This window comes from Microcebus murinus, chromosome 32 (assembly GCF_040939455.1).
Source record: "Microcebus murinus isolate Inina chromosome 32, M.murinus_Inina_mat1.0, whole genome shotgun sequence".
NCBI lineage: Eukaryota > Metazoa > Chordata > Mammalia > Primates > Cheirogaleidae > Microcebus > Microcebus murinus.
Genome location: NC_134135.1, coordinates 724,020 through 746,784, shown reverse-complemented (window position 1 = coordinate 746,784; position 22,765 = coordinate 724,020). Strand labels below are relative to the sequence as shown.

General features: G+C 39.1%; 1 protein-coding gene across 1 annotated transcript; it reads right to left on the bottom strand.

The window, feature by feature from the left end:
* Positions 1-1,375: 1,375 nt before the first annotated feature.
* Positions 1,376-14,697, bottom strand: LOC105868194 (sulfotransferase 2A1-like). Its single transcript, XM_020283451.2, has 6 exons — positions 14,400-14,697; positions 12,449-12,657; positions 11,848-11,974; positions 5,720-5,814; positions 3,207-3,387; positions 1,376-1,712 (listed from the first exon to the last, which is right to left on the bottom strand). The coding sequence occupies exons 1-6, from the start codon at positions 14,647-14,649 to the stop codon at positions 1,600-1,602; spliced, it is 975 nt and encodes a 324-aa protein (XP_020139040.2). The 5' UTR covers positions 14,650-14,697; the 3' UTR covers positions 1,376-1,599.
* Between the last annotated feature and the right edge of the window lie 8,068 nt (positions 14,698-22,765).

Here is a 22,765-nt window from a genome sequence, read left to right as displayed (position 1 = left end):
TCCTCATTTTGTATTCCTGATGCCCTTTTCAAAGATGAGTTGACCATATAAGCATGGGTTCCTTTCTGGGCTCTTTATTCTGTTCCATTGGTCTATGTGCCTGTCTGCCTGCCAGACTGTTTTGATTACTATATCTTTGTGATATAGTTTGATGTTATGTTTGTGATGCCTCCAGATTTGTTCTTCTTTCTCAAGATTGCTTTGGTTATTTGTGGTCTTCTGTGGTTTCACGGGAATTCGTGATTTTTTTTTTTATTTCTGTGAAAAAATGTCATTGGAATTTTGATAGTGCATTGAATCTGTAGATAACTTTGGGTAGTGTAACATTTTAACAAACATACAAAAACAATTTGCATTTCTGTATACTAACACAGTTTCTGAAAAAGTAATGAAGGAAACCTCCCCACTTAAAATCAAAAAGAATGAAAATCTTCTAGGAAAGAATATCACAAAATAAATTCAGAAGAAGGTGATATGGAATATAAAAGTTAAAATTCCATCCTAAAGCAAAAAAAAGGGATAAAATTCTTAGGAATAGATTTCACCAGTGAGATAAAAGATCTATATACTCAAAACTATAAGACAATGATGAAAGAAATGAAAGAAGACACAAATAAATGAAAACATATCCTTTGTTCATGGATTGGAAGAATTAATATTGTTAAGTGCTTTATACACGTAGCTTTTCAATGAATAATTTTTATCATCCCTTTGCTTATTTCAAGAATGACTTGGGATTGGGATCTATTTTAAACAGCTAGGCAAATATCTATTCCTGTCACATCTCATTTATATAATAATGCTGTTCTGTGGGACAGATCAAACACTGATTTGTGGATAGGTCAAAAAAAAAAAACTTTTGTGGGTTTTTTCTTTTTCTTTTTTCTTTTTTTTTTGGAGACAGGGTCTCACTCTGTTGCCCAGCATAGAATGCAGTGGTGTCATTATAGCTCACTGCAACCTCAAACTCCAGGGCTCAAGTGATCCTCCCACCTGGGCCTCTGGAGTAGCTAGGACTACAGACGTGACACCACACCTAACTAATTTTTCTGAGTTTTCATAAAGATGGTGTCTCACTCTTGCTCAGGCTGACTGGAATTCCTGAACTCAGGTGATCCTCCTGCCTCAGCCTCCTGAAGAGATAGGATTACAGGTATGAACCAGTGTGCCAGATGCCAAAAAATACTTCATCATTGTTTTCCAGCATCAGTTTTATAAGTCATCATGGTGATAATTTGATTGTTATATTTCTAACTGCTCTTTCTAACTTGGTATATTTCAAGCATGGGTGGGCACAGGGCTCTCTTGTATTGATTGCCTTATATCCTAATAGATTATATTATTACTGTTGCAGTTGTTTGAAAGAAACATTCACTCCAAGTAATATTTTTATTTTTCAGATCAGATATACATTGCTTGCCATTTAGGTTTAGTGAATAGGTATAGACAGAGCTATCTTGGACTCTACCTTAGGTGAGATGTGACCACTGAAAGCAAGTGACATTTTGCTCTGTTTTTGATGTGAACCATCAGGTAAAAGTGCAGAGAGAAAAAATAACAGACATAGATAACACTTGAAAACCATCAGACGTTTTAGTCTCAGGACCAGGGGAAGAGTGCTGCATCCAAGCCTGACATCTTCTCCTGAAATAACCTGTCAAAGGCTTCACTCTGGGCCACAGTGAAGTGGTTTTTCCAGTCCCCAGAAATTCCTGCCAAGCAGAGATCAAAGGAAAAGCATTAGGACATTGAGGAAAGGCCCCAGACATGCAACCAAGACTGTCACTCCATGTCCCTCAATGGCCACATCAGCCTAGTCAATCTTTTCTGGGAAGCGTAAAGCAGGGCATCCTACAGATTTTGTGCTTTTTCTGCTCTATCTCACTGAGCACAAATGGCAAACGTGATGTATCTCATAAAACAATTGCCTGGATATAAAAATCAAGACTAGGAGGTTGAATATATAGTAAGAACAAGATATTTTTCATAAACAGAAGAAATTTTTTATAACAAAACCTATCTAATTTCAGAGTGTACCTCCTGCCTTTGTGGATGGTGAACTCTACTGCAGTGGACATACTAAAGCAGAAAAAGTTTGTCCTGGATACTGAAGGTGGTGTCTACTGGGCTTGTGCCTTCAAATCCCTGTCCTTTCCTATGGCGCCTCACAAGTCCCCGTGTTGTGGAGAAGCCACAGCGAACAGTATTAAGCTCAGCAGAGAAGGAATCAGGGACGTCTGTGTTCTCACCCTGGCTCTGCCTTTTCCTGTGTAACCTTGTCCAAGTTCATAAGAAACTGTGGATAAAATGGTCACAGTAATGAGAGTTCTCACCTCAGAAGGTTTTGTGGGATTAATGAAAATAGATAACTCATGGAAATTATGATAGCTAATATCCACTGTGTTCACCACGTGGCAGAACTTATGGCCATATGGACGACTCAGGAATAAAAAGAATACATAGGGTACAGCTCGGATGGAGGTCAAGGGTATTGTGCTGTGAAAAAACTCAATGCCAAGAAATCCCATACTATATAACTCCACTTACATAACACTCTCATAGTGACACATGTATAGAGCCAGAGAACAGATCGGTGATTGTCAGGGATTGCAGGTGGTGTGATGGACCAGATCTGCATTTTTATGGTGGTGATCATGTATGACTCCATGTATGTGATAACATTTTGTGGAAATATACAAACAGACACACAATCAAGTGCATGTAAAACTGGTTAGGTCTTAAGGCCTGTGGATTTCTGTGATGCCAATATCCTGGATTTGATACTGTCCTACGTTTGTGAGGATGCAGAGAAGGTGAAAGGCACATGGGAACTCTCGGCACTACTTTGGAAGCTTCCTGGGAATCTATGATTACTTCTAAGTGAACAGTTAAATCAGTAAAGGGCACCTGGAGAATCTGACAAGCAAACATCTGCAGAGGGTCCTGGTGCTCTGGGTTTTCTCTTATCTCGATAGAAGCAGGAGGAGAAGATGAGTGATGTATCTTCTGACCCTTTCTTACTACAGTCCTGCCAGGCCCATGTTACTCTTTATTCTGAAAATGACCAGTCCCTTCAAAACGGGAATATGGGGTAGTTGGGATTCAAACACATGTGTTTCCATGTCGTGCACTTCATGTGACTGCTGAGAAACAGCCCATCTCATCTGTGGGATACACCTTTGCTCCCCCAAAACACTGGCTCTCACCCTTTCTCAACATCGGTGAAGTGAAGACAGGAGTTATGTGGTTGTCTGGTGTGGAATAGTTGGACATCTTATTCTCTCTCATGGCTGAGAAGGAACTGTTTTGCAAGACTGAATCGATTTCATGTGGTTTCAATTTTTTACCAAGAAATTGACAAATCTTCTCCACACTGCCCCTGACGTCCTATAGGAAGGAAAGATTGTCAGCAGATAGTGTTTATAACCACAGGCTATGAAACAGGTGCTTGAATTCTAATCAAAGCCAAACTCTTAATACCTGTGGGTTCCTCTACAATTTCTGATGTCTCATATGCCTCAGTTCTCAGATCTATAAATTGGAGATTATAAAGGTACCTACCATGTAAGTTGGTTAAGACTACATAATAAATTTCCTTAAAATTCTAACATTTAATACTAAGTTTGTTCCTTGCTCATAAAAAGTCTAGGTGGATTCTGCCAGTCACATGAATTTTAATATGACTCTTCATGGTCCTAACCTCCACCTGCTTTGTGGCTCTATCATGCCTCATGTGTTCACACACCTCTTTCTTCCAGTGGTGGGTGAAGAAAAATATCACAGAAAGGAAGCACCCCTTCTTAACTGACCAACACTTAAATGCACATATAGTGGCAACATTCATCGGGCGCTGGGCAGATGGGACAGGGGAGGAGGGGATGGGTATATTCACACATAGTGGGTGCAGTGTGCACCGTCTGGGGAGTGGACACACTTGAAGCTCTGACTCCGCTGGAGCAAAGGCAATATACGTAACCTAAATATTTGTACCCCCATAATATGCTGAAATAAATTAAATAAAAATAAAGAATTAGACATCCACACTTGAATATCTATGGCAGCACAATTCACTATTGCACAGTCATGGAAACAACCCAAGTGCCTGTCAATTCATGAGGGATAAATAAAATGTGGTGTATGTTCTCAATGGAATATTACTCAATTCTAAGACACAACAGTGAGCTAGCACCGTTTATGCTATCCTGGATTATGTTTAAGCCCGTTATACAAAGCTAGGTGACACAAGATCCAGAAAAAGGTCTACACATCTATTCGTGATCAAATTGGTACTGACTGATTAAAACTATGTTGCTCAAAAAAATGGTAGTCTTCACTAGGGATTTGGGGGGGAGACCCACACCTTAGGGATGTGGTGAGCATTGTTGGGGGAAGGGATTACCTTTAACCATTTTTAGGGAGAGGCAAAGATATACATGGTAACCAAAATGTTTAAAAAAAACCCTGTTATCAGGAGGTGGGCAGGTGGAAGAGGGGAGGAGGGGAAGGGTGAGGGTGGGTACTTACATAATGGGTGTGGTGCGCAACACCTGGGGGTTTCTGGCATAGTAGGGTGGGGGAGGGGTGGCATGCGCCATATATGTAACCCTAACAATATTTGTACCCCCACAATATGAGGAAATAAAAGGAAAAAAAAAAGAATTAGAGCAAAATCAATAAAATATCTTGTATCTTAAAAAAAAAAATTTTAAAAAGAAAGAAAAAGAAAAGAAGTACCCTTGCCTACATGAATTCTTTTCTGAAGCAACACCAGCCTTTCATTGACAAAACCAAGACAAAACCATCTGGAAGCAAAGGGGCCTGAAAAACAGGGTTCCTACATAGATAGCCACTTTCCATAAACGGCTCTCCATTATAAAAGGGAACTTGAAATTTCAGTGGTCCCTGGATTAAATGAGTTAACAGAAGTCCATTTGGAATAGAGAAAGGAATTGATGGAAATTGGCTATTGTTATTGGCACCAGAATGGTTGCCTATACTACAAAGTCTACAGTGGTTAGATTCCTGTTCGCAATATCCCTCTTCTAGGCCTCCTCTCATGGGAACTCTGACTAGAGGGCTTTAACAGGGAACAATGTCTGAGAGTTGAATTGACATGACTCGTGCCTAGGCTGGTAGTCCAATAGCCCATCCAATTGCCATATGGCTCCCAGGTTGGAGACAAACATAGGTACTTTCATGGGGCATGTTGATGAGATGTAGGAGTTATCAGGTGGGAATATCTTTGTATGTAAATCATAATTTCCATGTAATAGCATATATGTGCTTCTTGGAGAATGTGCATAAACCAAAGAGATGAGCATAAGATATGCCAGGCTGCTATTCTGACCAAACTCCTTAAGAGTGTCTTATCCTGAAAACAGAGACATGTTTGAAAGGAACATAGGTCTGTAATAATGACATAGCTAACACACACACCCACCATGCCAGACACTATTCTAGATACTGTTCATTGTATTCTCACGGTTCAGAAAGGTACCGCTGTTATCCAGGTTTAGGGATGGGACGCTGAGGCGCAGAGTGGGTAAGAACTTGCTGAGGTTGCCCAGTCAGTGGCAGGAAGCCTGGCTCAGAGGGTCAAGGTCTTCCCCACCACACTGCACTGCCTCTCAGGAATGTCTCTACCCAGAGGAATAGAAAGGGATCTAGGAAAGAGAGGACAGTATGGCTAACTCTAGGAGGGAAAGGAAAAGAGAATTACCTTTTGCAGCTCCTCATAGAAAATCAGTAGGAAGGACCCCATTTCTCTCCTCTTTATCCATCCAAGAACATGATCGAACCAAGATCCGTAAGCAACTGCAGCAATAGGCACAAAAGCTAATTATTCCTCTCAAACTCATATTCCTTGAATATTTATTGCCATTCCTAAGTGAAAGTTCATGTTTATTTTGTGGAATATGTAAAAGGAATAAGGCCAAACCTCTCCCTCTAGAAGCTTACGATAAAATGATTAAATAAATCAGCAAATCTGAGATGCATTATTCTATGTACTGGGAAACAACTATACTCATTCTTACCACTTAGATTTGTTTTTAAGACAAAGGGTCTCACTTTGTCCTCCAGGCTGGAGTGCAGTGGTGACCATAGGTAACTGTAGCTTTGAACTCCTGGACTCAAGCTAACCTCTCACCTCAGCCTCCCAAGTTGATTGGACCATAGGCATGTGCCACTACACCCAGCTAATATATATATATATATATATATATATATATATATATATATATATAAATAAAATGTATTTTTTTTGTAGAGACAGGGCTTTGCTATGTCACCCAGGCTGGTCTTGAACTCCTAGCCTCAAGAGATACTTTTTCCTTAGCCTCCCAAAGTGCTGGGATTATGGCGTGATCCACTGTATCTAGCCCAGATTTTTTAAGTGTAATAGAAGTGAAATATATGTGTTTAGGTGTTCTTAAATGCTACACATTCAAACAGTATTGAAGGAATTTCTAAATGAGGTCTTTGACATCCATCTTTCCAGATGATATTGGTGTCTGTGCCAGCAACTGGTGCATCACGGAGCTTTTTAAAAAACAATGCTAGACTTATTAATAAATGATAATAGGACATCTCAGTATCACTTTGGGGAAAAAGATTAAATTAGATCTATTCCTCACATCATACATAAGAATAATGAGTCAGCAATTTAAATGTAAAATATGTAACATGTATGAAAAGATAATATTAATAAATTCATATTTAATTTCCCTGTAGAAAAAAAGGTTCCTAACTATGATTCAAAATTCTGATATGACTAGTCACAGTGCCTCACACCTGTAATCCCAACACTTTGGGAGGCCAAGGAGGGAGAATCGATTGACGCCAGGAGATTGAGACCATCATGGGCAACATAGCAAGTTCCTATCTCTATAATTTTTTTTTAATTAGCTGAGTATGGTGGTGAATGTCCTAGATATAGTCCTAGATATTTTAGAGGCAGAGGTGAGAGGATCTTTTAAGCCAGGAGTTTGAGGCTGCAGTGAGCTAGGATCACCCACTGCACTCCAGCCTGGTGATGGTGAGACCCTGTCTCTTTGAAAAAATTCCTGATATGAAGAAAGATAAAAACATTAATACATATTTTAAAATATTGCATGACAAAAAAAGTGTTAAAAAGACAACTCACAAGCTAGAGAAAATAGTTGGAATAGATATTACAATTGACTAATAGTGCTGATATTTTAAGCTATTAAACATTAATGGGAAAAAAGATTAAATCTAAATAGAAAAGTGGGGAAATTACAAAAACAGACATCACAAAAGAAATATGTAAAATGGCTCTTAAAGATATGAAAAGATATTTAGCCTTACTCATAATTAAAGAAATGCAAATAAAAACTAACCTGAGATACCATTATTGACATATTTGATTGACAAAAATTAATAACTAAACAACACATTCTGTTAGTAGTATGGTAGACAAGATAGCAACTCTTACACATAGCTGGTGGAAACAACAAATCTGAGACTAATTTATAAGCAAAATAAATAGTGGTAAGAATGGACTATAAATCCATATCATAAAATAGGAATCCATGAATACATGCTGATATGAATAGATAAGTAAGAAAAAATGCAAAATCTTACAAAAGAATTATAAGTATTCTTACAATAGAATTCCAATTAAGAAATGTGGTAGAAATGATGGAAGTAGAAGCATTAGACAAACACCATGGTCATAATTGGCAGAGAAAAGAGTCATGAACGAATTAAAAAATGGCATATTCTGAAAATACAGTCCTACAAGACATATATTAAATATAAAGGGAAAATATTAATATTAACAAGGTGGAAACCTCACAGACACCACATTAACCAAAATGAACAGAGTTAAGATGACTTATAATGAGTAAAGTAGATACCATGTGCCTCCTGAATTGATTCCTCAAACATACAGCATCATATCTGAAGTACACTTGCAAAACGAATATATCTTGCAATTCATTATGAGGTGAAATGAATATCAGGGAAAGCCAAATTGAAGAACATTTTACAGACTTACTAGACAGTTTTCAAAAGTGTAAAGGTGATAAAAAGAAAGTGTTTCAGATTAGAGAAGACTAGATAACTAAATGCAATGTCTGAAATTTAGGAGGTTTTTAAATGAAGTCTTTAGGGTTTTCTAGTTATAAGTTTATTCCATCAGATAACAGAGATTCCTCTACTCCAATGTGGATGCCTTTTATTTCTTTCTCCTGCCTGATTTTTCTGGCGAGGGCCTCCACTATTGTATTGAGCAGGAGTGCTGACAGTGGGCATCCTTGCTTGTTTCAGTTCTTAGAAGGAATATTTTCAACTTTTCCCTTTCACTATGATGTTTCCTGTGGGTTTTTCATATATGGCTTTTATTATTTTGAGGTGTGTTCCTTCTATGCCTGGTTTATTGAGGGCTTTTATCATGAAGGGATGTGGAATTTTATCAAATGCTTTCTGCATCTCTTGAGATGATCATATGGCTTTGTTCCTTAATTCTGCTTATGTGACGTATCACATCTATTGATTTGTGTGTGTTGAACCATCCTCGCATCTATGGTGCATAAATTCAGTAAAGTTTCAAAATACAAAATCAATGCACAAAAATCAGTAGCATTTTTGTATACCAAAAACCAATCAAGCTGAAAACCAAATCAAAAGGACAATCACATTTACAATAGCTACAAAAAATACCTAGGAATATATTTAACCAAGAAGTTGAAGGATCTCTATAAGGAAAACTACAAAACACTGTTGAAAGTGATTATAGATGGTACAAATGGAAAAATATCCCATACTCGTGGATCACAAGAATTAATATTGTTAAAATGACCATACTGCCCAAAGCAATTAATCTAGAGATTCAATGCAATCTGTCAAAATGCCAACATCATTTTTCACGGAATTAGAGAAGGCAATCCTAAAATTCATATGCGACCAAAAAAGAGACCAAAGACCCAAAGCAATCCTAAGCAAAAAGAAAAGAGTGAAGGCATCATATTACCTCAATTCAAATTATACTAATTACACTACAAGGCTACAGTAACCACAAAAGAATAATGGTATAAAAATAGACAAATAGATAAATAAAATAGAATAGAAAACCCAGAAATATAGTGCCATATCTATAGCCAACTGATATTTGACAAAATCAACAAGAACTTACAATGAAGAAAGGAGAACTTTTTAATAAATGATGCTGGGAAAATTGGATTGCTATGTGAAGAAGAATAAAACTGGACCCCTATCTCTCACCATATATAAAAATTAGTAATAATTCAAGATGGATTATTAACTTAAATGTAACATCCATAATTATAAAGATCCTAGAAGAAAACCTAGGGGAACTCTTCCAGGCATTGGTCTAAGCAAAGAATGTATGACAAAGACTTGAAAAGCACAAGCAACACAAAAATAGACAAATGAGAATTAAGTAAACAAAAAAGCTTCTGCACAACAAAAGAACTAATCAACAGAGTGAACAGGCAACCTGCAGCATCGGAGAAAATATTTGCAAAGTATACTTTCAATGGGGGACTAATATGCACAATTTACAAGGAACTCAAATGACTCGACAACAACAAAGACAATCCCATTAAGAAGTGGGGAAATAATGTAAATAGACATTTTTCAAAAGAAGACATACAAATAGCCAACAAGCATATGAAAAAATGCTCAACATCACTAATTATCAGAAAAATCCAAATGAAAACCCCAATGTGATAGCATGTTATACCAGTCAGAATGGCTATTATCAAAAAGACAAAAATAATAACAGGTCAGGAGGATGAAGAGAAAAAATAATCCTTATACACTGTTGGTAGGTACAAAATTGGCACTACCTTTATGGAAAACACTATGGAGATTTCTCAAAGAACTAAAAATAGAGTTACCATTTAATATAGTAATCCCACCACTGGATATTTACCCAAAGGAAACGCAATCATATCAAAAAGATATCTACACCCATATGTTTATTACAGCACTATTCACAACTGCAAACATATGGAATCAATGTAACTATCAAAGCATGATTGGATAAAGAAAATGTGGTATATAAACATAATAGAAAAGTCATAAAAAAGAATAAATCATGTATTTTGCAGCAACATGGATAGTTATCATCAGTGAAACAACCCAGAAACACAAAGACAAATACTTCATGTCCTCACTTATAAGTGGGAGTTAAATAATGTGTAAACATGAACATAGAGTGTTGAATGATAAACAACAGAGACTCAGAGGGTGGAGTGCAGAGAAAGCATGGATGATGAAAAATTACTTAAAGGGTGCAATGTTATTATTCCAGTGGTGGATGCACTAAAAGCCCTGACTGCACCACCATGCAATAATCTATCTGTGTAACACAGTTATGCTTGTACCTCATAAATTTATACAAATTTATAAAAATTAAAAAAATGTAACATATGATCTAAGATTGGATCGAGGAATGGAAATTTAACATTAATGGTAATTGGTGAATTGTGAATAGCCTTTACATTAGGTAATAGTATTGTATCAATATTTAAGTGGTGATTTCCTGACTTTGATCATTGTATCACTCTTATGAAATATGTTATCATTTAACGAATCTAGGTACATAGGAGTTCTTTGTAAATTTACATATATTATAGATCTGAAAATATTTCAAAAAGTAAAAGATACATTTTTTAAACACTTGCAAATGACACTTATCCAAGGTAAAATCCACACCCTGAAAAGCAAAGCCAAACACCTTTCCAGGAATATAAAAAACATGTTTCATGGTGGTAAAACCCCCATGAAACATGTTTGATTCAAAAAATAATAATCATAGTTGTACAAATAAACATACAGACTAACCACATTTGTAATAAGCACTCTGTGTATGGAGTAGTGTGGGGTAGAAAAGAGTCATATTGAATTTTGAACTACTCATTTCTTTTGCCTATTGATAATGAAGGGGTGGCACTCACAGATATCCAAGGCCACGAGAACACATCGTGCAAAACACATCTTCCAGTCACTTATGAAAATCTGATGATAACTCAATTTGAAAAGCCTCTCATCAGCAAAAATATTAAAAAAACCAGATAATCAAAAAACTATACAATTATCTAAACTAAAAACAAAGTCAGAGCACTACAATAATCTGAATGACCTCTATCAACTTTTCTACAGAAAAATGTGTTCCCAAGAATTAGGGGGTAGTTCAGTTAATTCTGAGTTTAAAAACTATGTAATGAATCTGTTACAGATGATCCCCAACTAGAAATGGTTCAACTTACAATGTTTAACCTTTACAATGGTATAAAATCGATACACCCTTAGTAAAAACCATACTTTGAATTTTCAATTTTGATCATTTCCCAGGCTAACGATATCCATGTTGGTGTTCTGAACATCTCTAAGGCAGGGTAGGCTAAGCTACGGTGTTTGGTAGGAAGGTTAGGTGTACTACACGCATCGTTGACTTATGATATTGGTTACAATGAGTTTCTTAGGACACAGCCCCATCATAAGTCAAGGAGCATCTATACATCATCAATAAGAAAGAATCCACGTGAGGAATATAAGATGATGAGATGACAGAAGGGATCAAAAATATAGAAATAAAGAATATATACTCATTCAGACACCTATACAAAGTGTTTCCATATTTGGACTGATTTTCAGAATCAAAAAGGAATTAAATAAAATCACACTAACTTTGATCTCTCACTAAGTATTTGTCATGACATCGGGTAAATTGTGAACATTTATGGACCACAGATTTACTCTTTGAAACAATGAATGCAAAATAGATCATATCTCTGAAACTACCCAGATTACTATGATCCCACAAAATTTATAATGAGAGGTCTAGGGTTTACTTACGTTCGCCTTGCACAAAGTCATCCAAGATTTCATCAAAACGTTTTGGTTGCTTCCGTCTCAATTCTTCTTTTACCAAATGATACCAAGAGGTAACAACATCTCTTGGATTCCTTATGATATAAATGATCTAAAAGATAAAAGAAGTTTATGAAAATGCAGTATGAATATTTATCTCTGTCTGCTATTCTGAGTGATCCACATTTCCTCATACCCAAACCCAAACTGCTCATCTGTTCAAACACAGCTGGTATTATTCAACAGAAATATTCACTCTCAAGCCATTACTCTTTAAAGACAAGCTGCCTTCCTTTTCCACTCTCCCATTAGATAAAGAATGCTAAATTGGTCTTAACCTTGGCTAAAGTTGAAAAACTAATTGATAATAGTTCTCCTGTCTCTTTACATTAAGAAAAATCTAGAACTGACCTCTGAGTTCACAACGCAAAGTAATATGATCAGTTAATTATGACTGCCATGGATTTAGGAGCAAGGGACACTGGCGTATGTGCCATGGATTTGGATTACTTCCTTAGATGCACCATCTCATCAAAGGAGAGAACATTCCCCTGAGATTGCTTCAAAAGGACCCACATCCACACACCTTGGCATTGGAGGTAAAGTAGGACTTGGGGAATAATTGTACAGGGAGATGTGATGTCATGAGGCGCGACCCATCCTGTTTCTTTATGTATTCCTGAAAATGATTATTCTCTATCCATGGGGACCTGATATAATTTGGGACACTTTGGACCCAGCTAGGTTCCCCCTTGTAGTAGATCAGACAGAGAATCTCAATCATCCAGTGTGTTCCTGGTAGTAAAATAAAAGAGAGAATCACAATATTAATATGAGGCATTAACATTATGAAGATGTTTCACACATTGCATGCCCAGAGTTCTTCAATCATTTGTGGGCCCTATAATCTTGACTATCAATTCTACAGTCTCTGTTCCCACCCCCTTCTCACTTTGTACCCTCTTCCCAAGGAGATATTCCCATGAAAATGATGCCTGAAAGCAGAATAATCACCAATTTATACCCCCAAGCCAAATGCCTACTGTGCTTCAGTTTTATGAGCCCAGCTGGCTCCATAGGCTCTCAGAATGTTTTCACTAGGAGACCAGAGGACATAATGTTGGCAATTTGATAGCAGTCACATTGAATCTGTAGAGCACTTTGGGCAGTATGGTCATTTTAATAATATTCTTCCAATCCATGAACATGGATGTCTGCCCATTTGTTCTTATCATCTATATCTCTTTCATTAGTATTTTTGTATTAATAATTCATCTTGTAGAGATCCTTCACTTGCTTTGTTCAATATGTTCCTACAGATTTTTGTGTAGTCATTGTAAATGTGATTGCTTTCTTGATTTCGCTCTATGCTCAACAGTGACTCCTAATTTCACCATAAATAAACTTACATTGTATGTAAAATCAGGTTTCTGGCTATGTACACACGGCTACAAGACAAATCCCTCGGACCCCAATGTTACCCAATTTGCCACACACAGGCCATTTCTTGTGAAATTCTGGATGAGACATGGCATGAGGAATTAGGAGATGGGCAAAGAGGGGCTGCTTTAATCAAGTTTCCTAAAAGCAGAGTGTGAGACAGGAAATCTCCTAGAAGTGATTAATTGAGAGAATGCTCACAGCAGGAATGTCTTAATATGAAGAGTGAAGAAATCAGGAAAGGGCATTGGAAGAAAGTCATCTCCGTCTGGTGCCCTGGGTCCTCTGGCGCATTCGTGGCACTACAGAGCTGCTCCAACTTGAGGGGAGAGGCCGGGTCTTCTGTATCAGTCCCCCTTCGACTGCAGACCAGCACCAAGGAGAGGCATCAGCCCCAGGCACCTCCCGAAGGCATTCCCACAGCCCGGGTCCATTCTCCACCCAATGGTGGAGTGAGGTCTTTTGGGTGGGGACCCTGGCCTTGGGGCCTGGGATCCTGGAGTGTGGCCTTTTGACTGAATCCAAATGATACAGAACAAATCCTTTTCATAAAGAAAGGGGACTGTTGGGAAGTCATGACTGCATTTACTAGTGTGGCAAGAATGGTGCAGGGTGCCCACCACTCCTATGTCAGTTTCTTTTAAACAATCAAATCTCACCAGAAATAAAAGAGCAAGAATACACTTTTTACCCTGAGGATGGCACCAAGGCCTTCACCAGGGATCTGCCCCCATGACCCACACACCTCCCACCAGGCCCTACCTCCAGCATCAAGGATTAAATTTCAACATGAAACTTGGAGGGGACAGACATCCAAACCAACCACAGCATTCCACTCCTACCCCTCCCAATCTCATTTCCTTCTCATGAAATATACAATCACCCCTTCACCATAGTTCCCAGAAGTCCTAACTCCCTCCAGAAACCTCAAAAGTTTAAATTCCAAAGTCTCATCTGAGACTCAAGGCAAGCTCCTGACAGATGTGAGCCTGTAAAATCAAAAACAGTTTACATACTTTGAACACAGACAAACACATACACACAAAGGCATGCACATACAGGCACACACCCTTCACAGACACACACATTCTTCTTACCTGATCTAGGATAACTCACTAGGATGACATCATTGTCTTTCACCAAAAATTCATTCCTGGCAAAGCACAAATTCTCTAGAGGTGTAAAACGTGAATCTAACCATATCCCCTCAAACAGGAATTTACTAGTCATCTTGAAACAGTATTGCAGTGAACCATCCAGGGCTGACAGATCTACGTTCTGATATTGGACATAACAGCCCCTTAAATCAGGCAGATAATGCCAAACTGCCTTACTGCAGTTACTCATGTGGAACAAACCACAGTTCTCTGAAGGTCTAGGACAGCAGATCTTACTCAATAGTTGGTTTTAAAGACAGTGGACCTTGACAGAGAGTCAAAATTTGGGCTTATTAGATAAGTGACATCCAAAGATCAGAAAATCAAATACCACATATTTTCACTGTCACATTGGAACTAACCGATCAGCACTCACCAGCATAGATGGAAGTAAAACAGAAAAGAAATCATGCAGGTGGGACAGGGAGGAAGAGATGGGTAAAATCACACCTGATGGGTACAATGTCCACTATCTGGGTGATGGGCATGCTTATAACTTTAATTCTAGCACTACAAAACCAGTCCGTGTAACCAGAATATGGGTAGCCCCATGATTTTCTGAAATTAAAAAAAGAAAACTTGGACTTAGACCTAGATGAACCTTGAAAAATCAATAGAATGTGTCATCGAGACTAGTAAACAGGAGGGTGGAGAATGAGACCAAAGGCTGGAAACAGCAGCTTGTGGAAGAAAGTTAGTGGGTGTTTTTCATTAAAAGAAAATGAGTGCTCACAGGGCAGAGGGGCTCCCTAGGGTCCTTCTTCAGGCCAGTGGCTTTGGCAGAGCCTCACTGATTTCCTGTCTCTCAGGCTTCAGCATCCTTACAGTCTTGCTTTGCAAATCCCCCATGGGAGGACACTCTGGTACAATAGGAGGAGAGTCACTTTGAAGTGGCTAATGCTTTTCTCACCTAAAAGGTGTCCTGGGACTTCTGGCTTCTCTCTGGGAATGTACAGTTCTAGAAAGAGCTTTGCTGCTGTATTTACAAGAAAATAGGTAGAATAACTTTGAATTCTGATCTTTTTTGGAACTGTCAGAGAACTGGAGTTGCAGTGAAAACAACCTAAAAGCCAAGGACAGACATTGTCTGCAAGGAAAGGGGATGTGAATATCCACTCACCTGGGTCAACACCATAAGATAACTCTTAGAAGACTTATTCTAGAAAAGCTTCCAAACCAGTGAAGACATATCACAGGCTGCTAGGACAGTGTAAAATCTGCAGCCTACAGAAAATCTGCAGACTGCAGAAGTTGGTGAAGTGTTCATCATATTTCAGGATCCTCCTTCCCGAATCCCACCAGACACCCACATAAAATATTTATGTGCAGGGTCCTGAGCAGGCAGGCAGGGGTCAGGCATGCGTGTTGGTCTTGAATTGCATTTCTGGTGCAGGCCTGTTCTTCGTAAGAAAGTAAGTTACATAAGTCATAAAGCAAGTTAGCAGTTTTATAATCTTAGTTCCTTGTATAGAGTTCCCACATAATTTCTTCCTATTTTCTTTCTTTTCTGTTTCACAGGGTCTGGTGATCACTACCACATTCCCCTCTTTGAGACTCTTATTTTAAAGATTCTCACTTTAAATTTCTCATTTTTTTTATGTCAGCTAGTAACATTTGTCCAGGATAGGGGGGAGGGGACCTAAACAAACTGTGTTTAGTAAGGGCAGTTTGTATTAGTCTTTGAGTTAATCCTTGGGTGCAAAGTATAAATACAGCATCTTGCTAAGATAAGTACTTTTATAACTATAATAAGTGAAGTTAATATAGAGGTTATAAGTCCTTTATATTTTCCAAACCATCTTTTCATCCCATCTCCTATGGGATCCTCTGCACCAGAATTTTCAGCTCATTTGTTCGCAAGAGTGGTTAGTCCTTGGAGGGCTGTTGGGGTGGGGAGTATAACAGTGAATGGCCCCTTTTACTTTGCCTTAAGTGAGGTAGAATTTCAATCCTTTACCCATATCTGATCCCCTGGCGAGAAGGGGTGTTTGGGTGCTGACAAGCTAATGGGGACTCTCTCTTGAAATTATTTATTTAAGGCATTAGATATCTTTCCTAGTCCCTCCATTACCGTATGAATTTCTAGTTCTCCCTGTTCTGTCAGTGGTCTGGGCAGGGACCTAAGCATGGGAGGAGGCCTAGCACACAGCCCTTCATAGGGCGAGTGTCCTGTTCTCTTAGTGGGGTGCACCTGATTCTAAACGGGATCATAGGGAGAGCTTGACCCAGGTAAGGTTTGCTTCTTGGCATAGATTTTGTAATCCTGCCATATGGTTCTGTTTATTTTCTCTACCTCTCCAAACTCTGGGGCCTGTAAGTGGCACGTAGCTTCCAAGAGGTCCCTAACCCCTTGGAGGTCATTCTGACTATGGCTGCTGTGATCCTGGCCCGTTGTCTGAGCCAGTCTGTAAGTGGAGTCCAGATGGAGGGGTTATTTTTCTTAATAGGACCTTCACTAGCTCTCGAGCCTTCTCAGTCCTGCAAGGGAAACCTCACCCCACCCTGAGGAGGTGCACACCAGTACCAGCGAGTATCGATACCTGTTGCACTGAGGCAGCTCAGAGAAGTCTTTCTGAAGGTCCTTGAAGGGCGCAGCGCCTACTGTCTGAATTCTGGGAGACACCACTGGGCCTTGTTCGGCGTCGTGTTGGCTGTGAACTAAAATAAAATTTTAAGGCTCAGCGCCCCGCACCGGATGACTGAATGGACCCACTGGTGGCCAAAGGAATACTCTAAAACTAAATTTTCTGTCAAGAGGAAGGAGGTCATACTTACCTCATCATGGCCTCCCTCCCTTCTTGGAGACATCCTTTGTAACCCATTAACAGGCCTGAGACACACCTGCAGGTGCTCCATTTACACAAAACTCTATGTCTGGTGGCTTATCTCTGAGAACAGCTCCTTATGTTGAAACATTCCAGACCTTTAGACAAAGCTTCATGTCTTTAATCAATTACAAGCCAAAGAATCTTTAAACCTACCTATAACATGTAAGCTCCCCCACACGCCCACTTCGAGATGGCCCACCTTTTCCGGGAAAGCCAATGTATGCCTTCCACGTATTGACTGATGACTTTACCTGTAACCCTTATCTCCCTGAAACGTATAAAACTAAACTGTAACCCAGCCACACTGAGTCCACTTGCTCAAGGCTTTTTGGGAGTGGCTCCGGATCATGGTCTTTAAATTTGGCTCAGAATAAACTTCTTTTAAATATTTCAGATTGGATTTTTCCATCCACAGCTGCAAAGGGTGCAAGGCAAGCTTGGGTTTTTAGGGAAAGCAGGGAGGTGTTGGATGTCAAAGTATCTTCCCACAAGTTTCTGTGTAGTTTCTTGCCCAGGATGAGTGGCCTCATGGGCTGTTTTTACTATAGTTGGTCTGAGGAGGTGAGGAACAGCTATCCGTCCTTTTAGAAGGATCAGTCACCCTGTTTTATCTGTCTCAGCCCCTTCTCATTTTAAATTTCTGTTCTAGGGGTGGGTATTTGGATGTTTCAGTTAGAAGCCACGGCAGTAAGGGTGCCATGAGCCCTCTGTCATCTCTGTCTCTCGGGTGGCTGCCTTCACTGCCTCAGCATCACCCTTAGCATCTCCCAAAGCCTCCAGCTAGATCCCTTCTGGTGTCCCCTGCAGTGTACGACTGCCACTTATTAGGTTCTCAGATGGCCTCTAACTGCCCTAATATTTCTCTTGCGTGTTTTAACTCCTTTCCTCCTGCACTAAAGCGCCTCCTTTCTCAATATAATGCCCATGTATATGTAATGTCAAAAGGCATATTTAGAGTCTGTATGGATGTTTACCACCTTCTCTTTTCCAATTTCAAGAGCCCTTGTGAGGACAATGGGTTCCGCTGTCTGCCCAGAGGTGCCAACTGGCAGGGCTTGGCCTTTCTTGCACCTCATCCCGAGTGACCACTGCATACCCAGCCCGCCCGGTTCCCTCAGAACTCACAGAACTGCCCCCGTCTACAAACATGATAGGTCTGGGTCTGAGCAGGGGCCGTCCTTTAGGTCAGCTCGCCCCGAGCAGACCTGGGTGATGGTCTCTTCACAGTCGTGGTCCCAGTCCTACCGGGAGGAGAGTAGCCAGGTTCAAGCATTGTTCAAGCATTGTCAAGTGTAATTCTGGGATTCCACATAGCAGTCCTTGATATTAGCGAGGCGGGAGTTGGTGAATGAATGATGGCTTCTGGCATTCATCAGGGTCAGGACCGAGTGAGGCACCCAAGTAATCAGTTGTTGGCCGAGACTAAGCTTGTCAGCCTCTTGGGCAAGCAGGGTGGTGGCAGCTGCTGCCCGCAAACATGGAAGCTGCCCGCCAGCTACTCCATCTAGTTGTTTTGACAGGTATGCTGCTGGTCTCTCCCAGGACATTAGTCTCTGTGCTAATACTCCCACCGCTGTCTCCTGTGTCTCTGATATGTAAAGGTAGATCGTTTTTCTAAATGAGGTAGCCCTAGAGCAGGTACTTCTTGGAAGTTCCTTTTTTTTTTTTTAGTTAGGCATATTAAGGGGGTACAGATTTTAAGGTTTCAATAAATGCCCATTTCCCCCCTCCCCCCACAAGTCTGAGTCTCCAGCATGACAATCCCCCAGATGGTGCACATCTCACTCATTATGTATGTATATACACGCCCCCCTCCCCCCTCCCCCTGCCCAATACCCTATTACTGTAGTACCTATGTGACCTCTTAGGTGCTGTTCAGTTAATACCAATTTGCTGGTGAGTATATGTGGTGCTTGTTTTTCCATTCTTGGGAAACTTCACTTAATAGTATGGGTTCCAGCTCTAACCAGGAAAATATAAGATGTGCTATGTCACCATTGTTTCTTAGAGCTGAATAGTACTCCATGGTATACATATACCACATTTTATTAATCCATTCTTGGATTGAGGAACACTTGGGCTGTTTCCACAGCCTTGCAATTATAAATTGTGCTGCTATAAACATTCAAGTGCAGGTGTCTTTTTTGTAGAGTGTCATTGGATCTTTTGGTTAGATGCCCAGCAATGGGATTGCTGGATCAAATGATAGAATCACTTGTATCGCTTTAAGGTATCTCCATATTGCTTTCTACAGAGGTTGAACTAGTTTGCAGTCCCACCAGCAGTGTAGGAGTGTTCCTCTCTCTCCGCAACCATGCCAACATTTATTGGTTGGAGATTTTTTGATAAAGGCCATTCTCACTGGGGTTAAGTGATATCTCATTGTGGTTTTGATTTGCATTTCCCTGATGATTAGAGATGTTGAGCATTTTTTCATATGTTTGTTGGCCATTCTTCTGTCTTCTTTAGAAAAGTTTCTGTTCAAGTCCTTTGCCCACTTTTTAATAGGGTTATTTGATTTTTTCTTCCTGATTTTCGTAAGTTCTAAGTATATTCTAGGTATCAGTCCCTTATCGGATGCATAGGATGCAAAAATTTTCTCCCATTCTGTAGGTTGTCTGTTTACTTTCATGACTATTTCTTTGGCTGTGCAGAAGCTTTGTAGTTTGATCATGTGCCATTTATTTATTTTTGTTGCTGCTGTGATTGCCTTGCTGACTTCTTCATAAACTCTTGCCAGGCCGATGTCTAGGAGAGTGTTTCCAACATTTTCCTCTAGAATTCTAATAGTTTCATACCTTAGGTTTAAGTCTGTTATCCAGCGTGAGTTGGTTTTCGTGAGAGGTGAAAGGTGTGGGTCCTGTTAGCCTTCTACAGGTGGCTATCCAGTTTTCCCAGCACCATTTATTGAAAAGGGATTCTTTTCCCCAGCGTATGTTTTCGTTTGCTTTGTCAAAGATTAGATGGCTATATGAGGATGGTTTTATATCAGGATTCTCACATGTTCCACTGGTCAATATTCCTATTTTTGTGCCAATACCATATTGATTTAATTACTACAGCTTTGTAGTATAGTTTGATATCTGGCATATTAATGCCTCCCATTTTGTTTTTGGTGCCTAGAATTGCTCTTGATATTCGGGGTCTTCTTTGGTTCCATACGAAGCGTAAAATTATTTTTTCTATATCTGTGAAGAATGCTGATGGGATTTTAATAGGTATTGCATTGAATCTGTAGATCAGTTTGGGTAGTATAGACATTTTGATGATATTGAGTCTGCCGATCCACGAGCATGGTATGGATTTCCATCTGTTTACATCCTCTGCTATTTCCTTCCTCAGTGTTTCATAGTTCTCCCTGTAGAGGTCTGTTACCTCCTTGGTTAAGTATATTCCTAGGTACTTTAATTTCTTTGTTGCTGTTGTGAAGGGAATTGAGTCTTTGATTTGGTTCTCAATTAGATTGTTGTTGGCGTATATGAATGCCTCTGATTTCTGTGTATTGATTTTGTATCCTGAGACTTTACTAAATTCATTGATAAGTTCCAGGAGTTTCTTGGTTGAATCTTTGGGGTTTTCTAGATACAATATCATATCATCAGCAAACAGTGAAAGTTTGATCTCTTCTGCCCCTATTTGGATACCTTTGATTCCATTTTCCTGTCTGATTGCTGTAGCCAAGACTTCCAGCACTATGTTGAACAGAAGTGGAGATAGTGGGCAGCCTTGTCTGGTTCCAGTTTTAAGTGGGAATGCTTTCAATTTTTCCCCATTCAGTATGATGTTGGCTATGGGTCTGTCATATATGGCTTGTATCATTTTTAGGTATGTCCCTTCTATGCCGATTTTCTTAAGTGTTCGTATCATGAAAGGGTGTTGAATTTTGTCAAAAGCTTTTTCTGCATCTATTGAAAGAATCATGTGGTCTTTGTTTTTGCTTCTGTTTATGTGGTGAATTGCATTTATAGATTTACGTATGTTGAACCATCCCTGCATCCCTGGGATGAAGCCCACTTGGTCGTGGTGGATTATTTTTTTGATAAGTGTCTGGATTCGGTTAGCTAAGATTTTGTTGAAAATTTTTGCATCTATATGCATTAGGCATATTGGTCTGTAGTTTTCTTTTTTTGTTGCATCCTTTCCTGGTTTTGGTATCAGAGTAATATTCGCTTCATAAAAGGTGTCGGGGGGGGTTTCTGTTCTTCTCGATGTTGTGGAATAGTTTCTGCAAGATAGGTACTAGTTCTTCTTTGTAAGTGTGGTAAAATTCAGGTGTGAAGCCATCTGGACCGGGACTTTTCTTTTTATAGAGAATTTAATTGCTGTTTCTATTTCAGCTGTTGAGATTGTTCTGTTCAGGGAATCTATTTCTTCCTGGTTGAGCCTAGGGAGGCTATGTGTTTCTAGAAATTTGTTCATTTCCTCCACATTTTCCAGTTTGTGTGCATAAAGATTTCTGTAGTATTCATAAATTGTATCTTGTATCTCTTTGGGATCAGTTGTGATATCTCCTTTTTTATTCCTGATGGAGCTTATTAGAGATTTCTTTTTTCTGCTTTTCGTTAGCTTAGCCAATGGTGTGTCAATTTTGTTTATTTTTTCAAAGAACCAACTTTTTGTTTTATTAATCTCCTGAATAGCTTCCCGTTTTCAATTTCATTTAGTTCTGATTTGATCTTGTTGATTTCACTTCTTCTGTTGGGTTTGGGGTTGGTCTGTTCTTCTTTTTCCAGCTCTTTGAGTCGTTTCATTAGATTGTCTATTTGTGATCTTCTTGTCTTTTGGTTATAGGCATTTATGGAGATAAACTTTCCTCTCAGAACTGCTTTAGCTGTGTCCCAGAGGAGTTGATAACTTGTCTCTCCATTGTTGTTTTCTTCATAGAATTTTTTATTTCCGTCTTGATTTCTTCATTTATGAAGTAATCATTTAGTAGGAGGTTGTTTAATTTCCACGTTTTTGTGTAGAAATGTGAGTTTCTGTTAGGGTTGATTTCTACTTTTATTCCACTGTGATCTGAGAAGGCACATGGTATGATTTCTATTTTTTTAAATTTCTTGAGATTTACTTTGTGTCCTAGGATATGGTCAATCTTAGAGAATGTCCCGTGAGCTGATGAAAAGAATGTATATTCAGTGGATTTTGGGTAGAATGTTCTGTAAATGTCAGTCAGATCCAATTGTTCTAGAGTTTTGTTTAAGTCCATTATTTCTTTATTAATTTTCTGTTTGGAGGATCTGTCTCGTGCCATCAGTGGGATGTTGAAATCTCCGGTGATTATGGAGTTGCTATTAATCCATTTACTTAGATCCAGTAAGGTTTGCTTTATGAATCTGGGTGCACCTAAGTTGGGTGCATATATATTTAAAATTGTTATCTCTTCTTGTTGAACTGTGCCCTTCACCATTATATAATGACCCTCTTTGTCTTTCACTACTTTTGTTGTTTTAAAAACTAAATTGTCTGAAATTAGAACTG

Coding starts and splice junctions, on each gene's coding strand:
- LOC105868194 (XM_020283451.2), bottom strand. CDS start 14,649: ATGAGTAACTGCAGTAAGGCAGTTTGGCATTATCTGCCTGATTTAAGG. Junction 11,975..12,448: donor ACTTTACCTCCAATGCCAAG/GTGTGTGGATGT, acceptor TTTATCTTTTAG/ATCATTTATATCATAAGGAA. Junction 5,815..11,847: donor TGACTTTGTGCAAGGCGAAC/GTAAGTAAACCC, acceptor CTATTGCTGCAG/TTGCTTACGGATCTTGGTTC.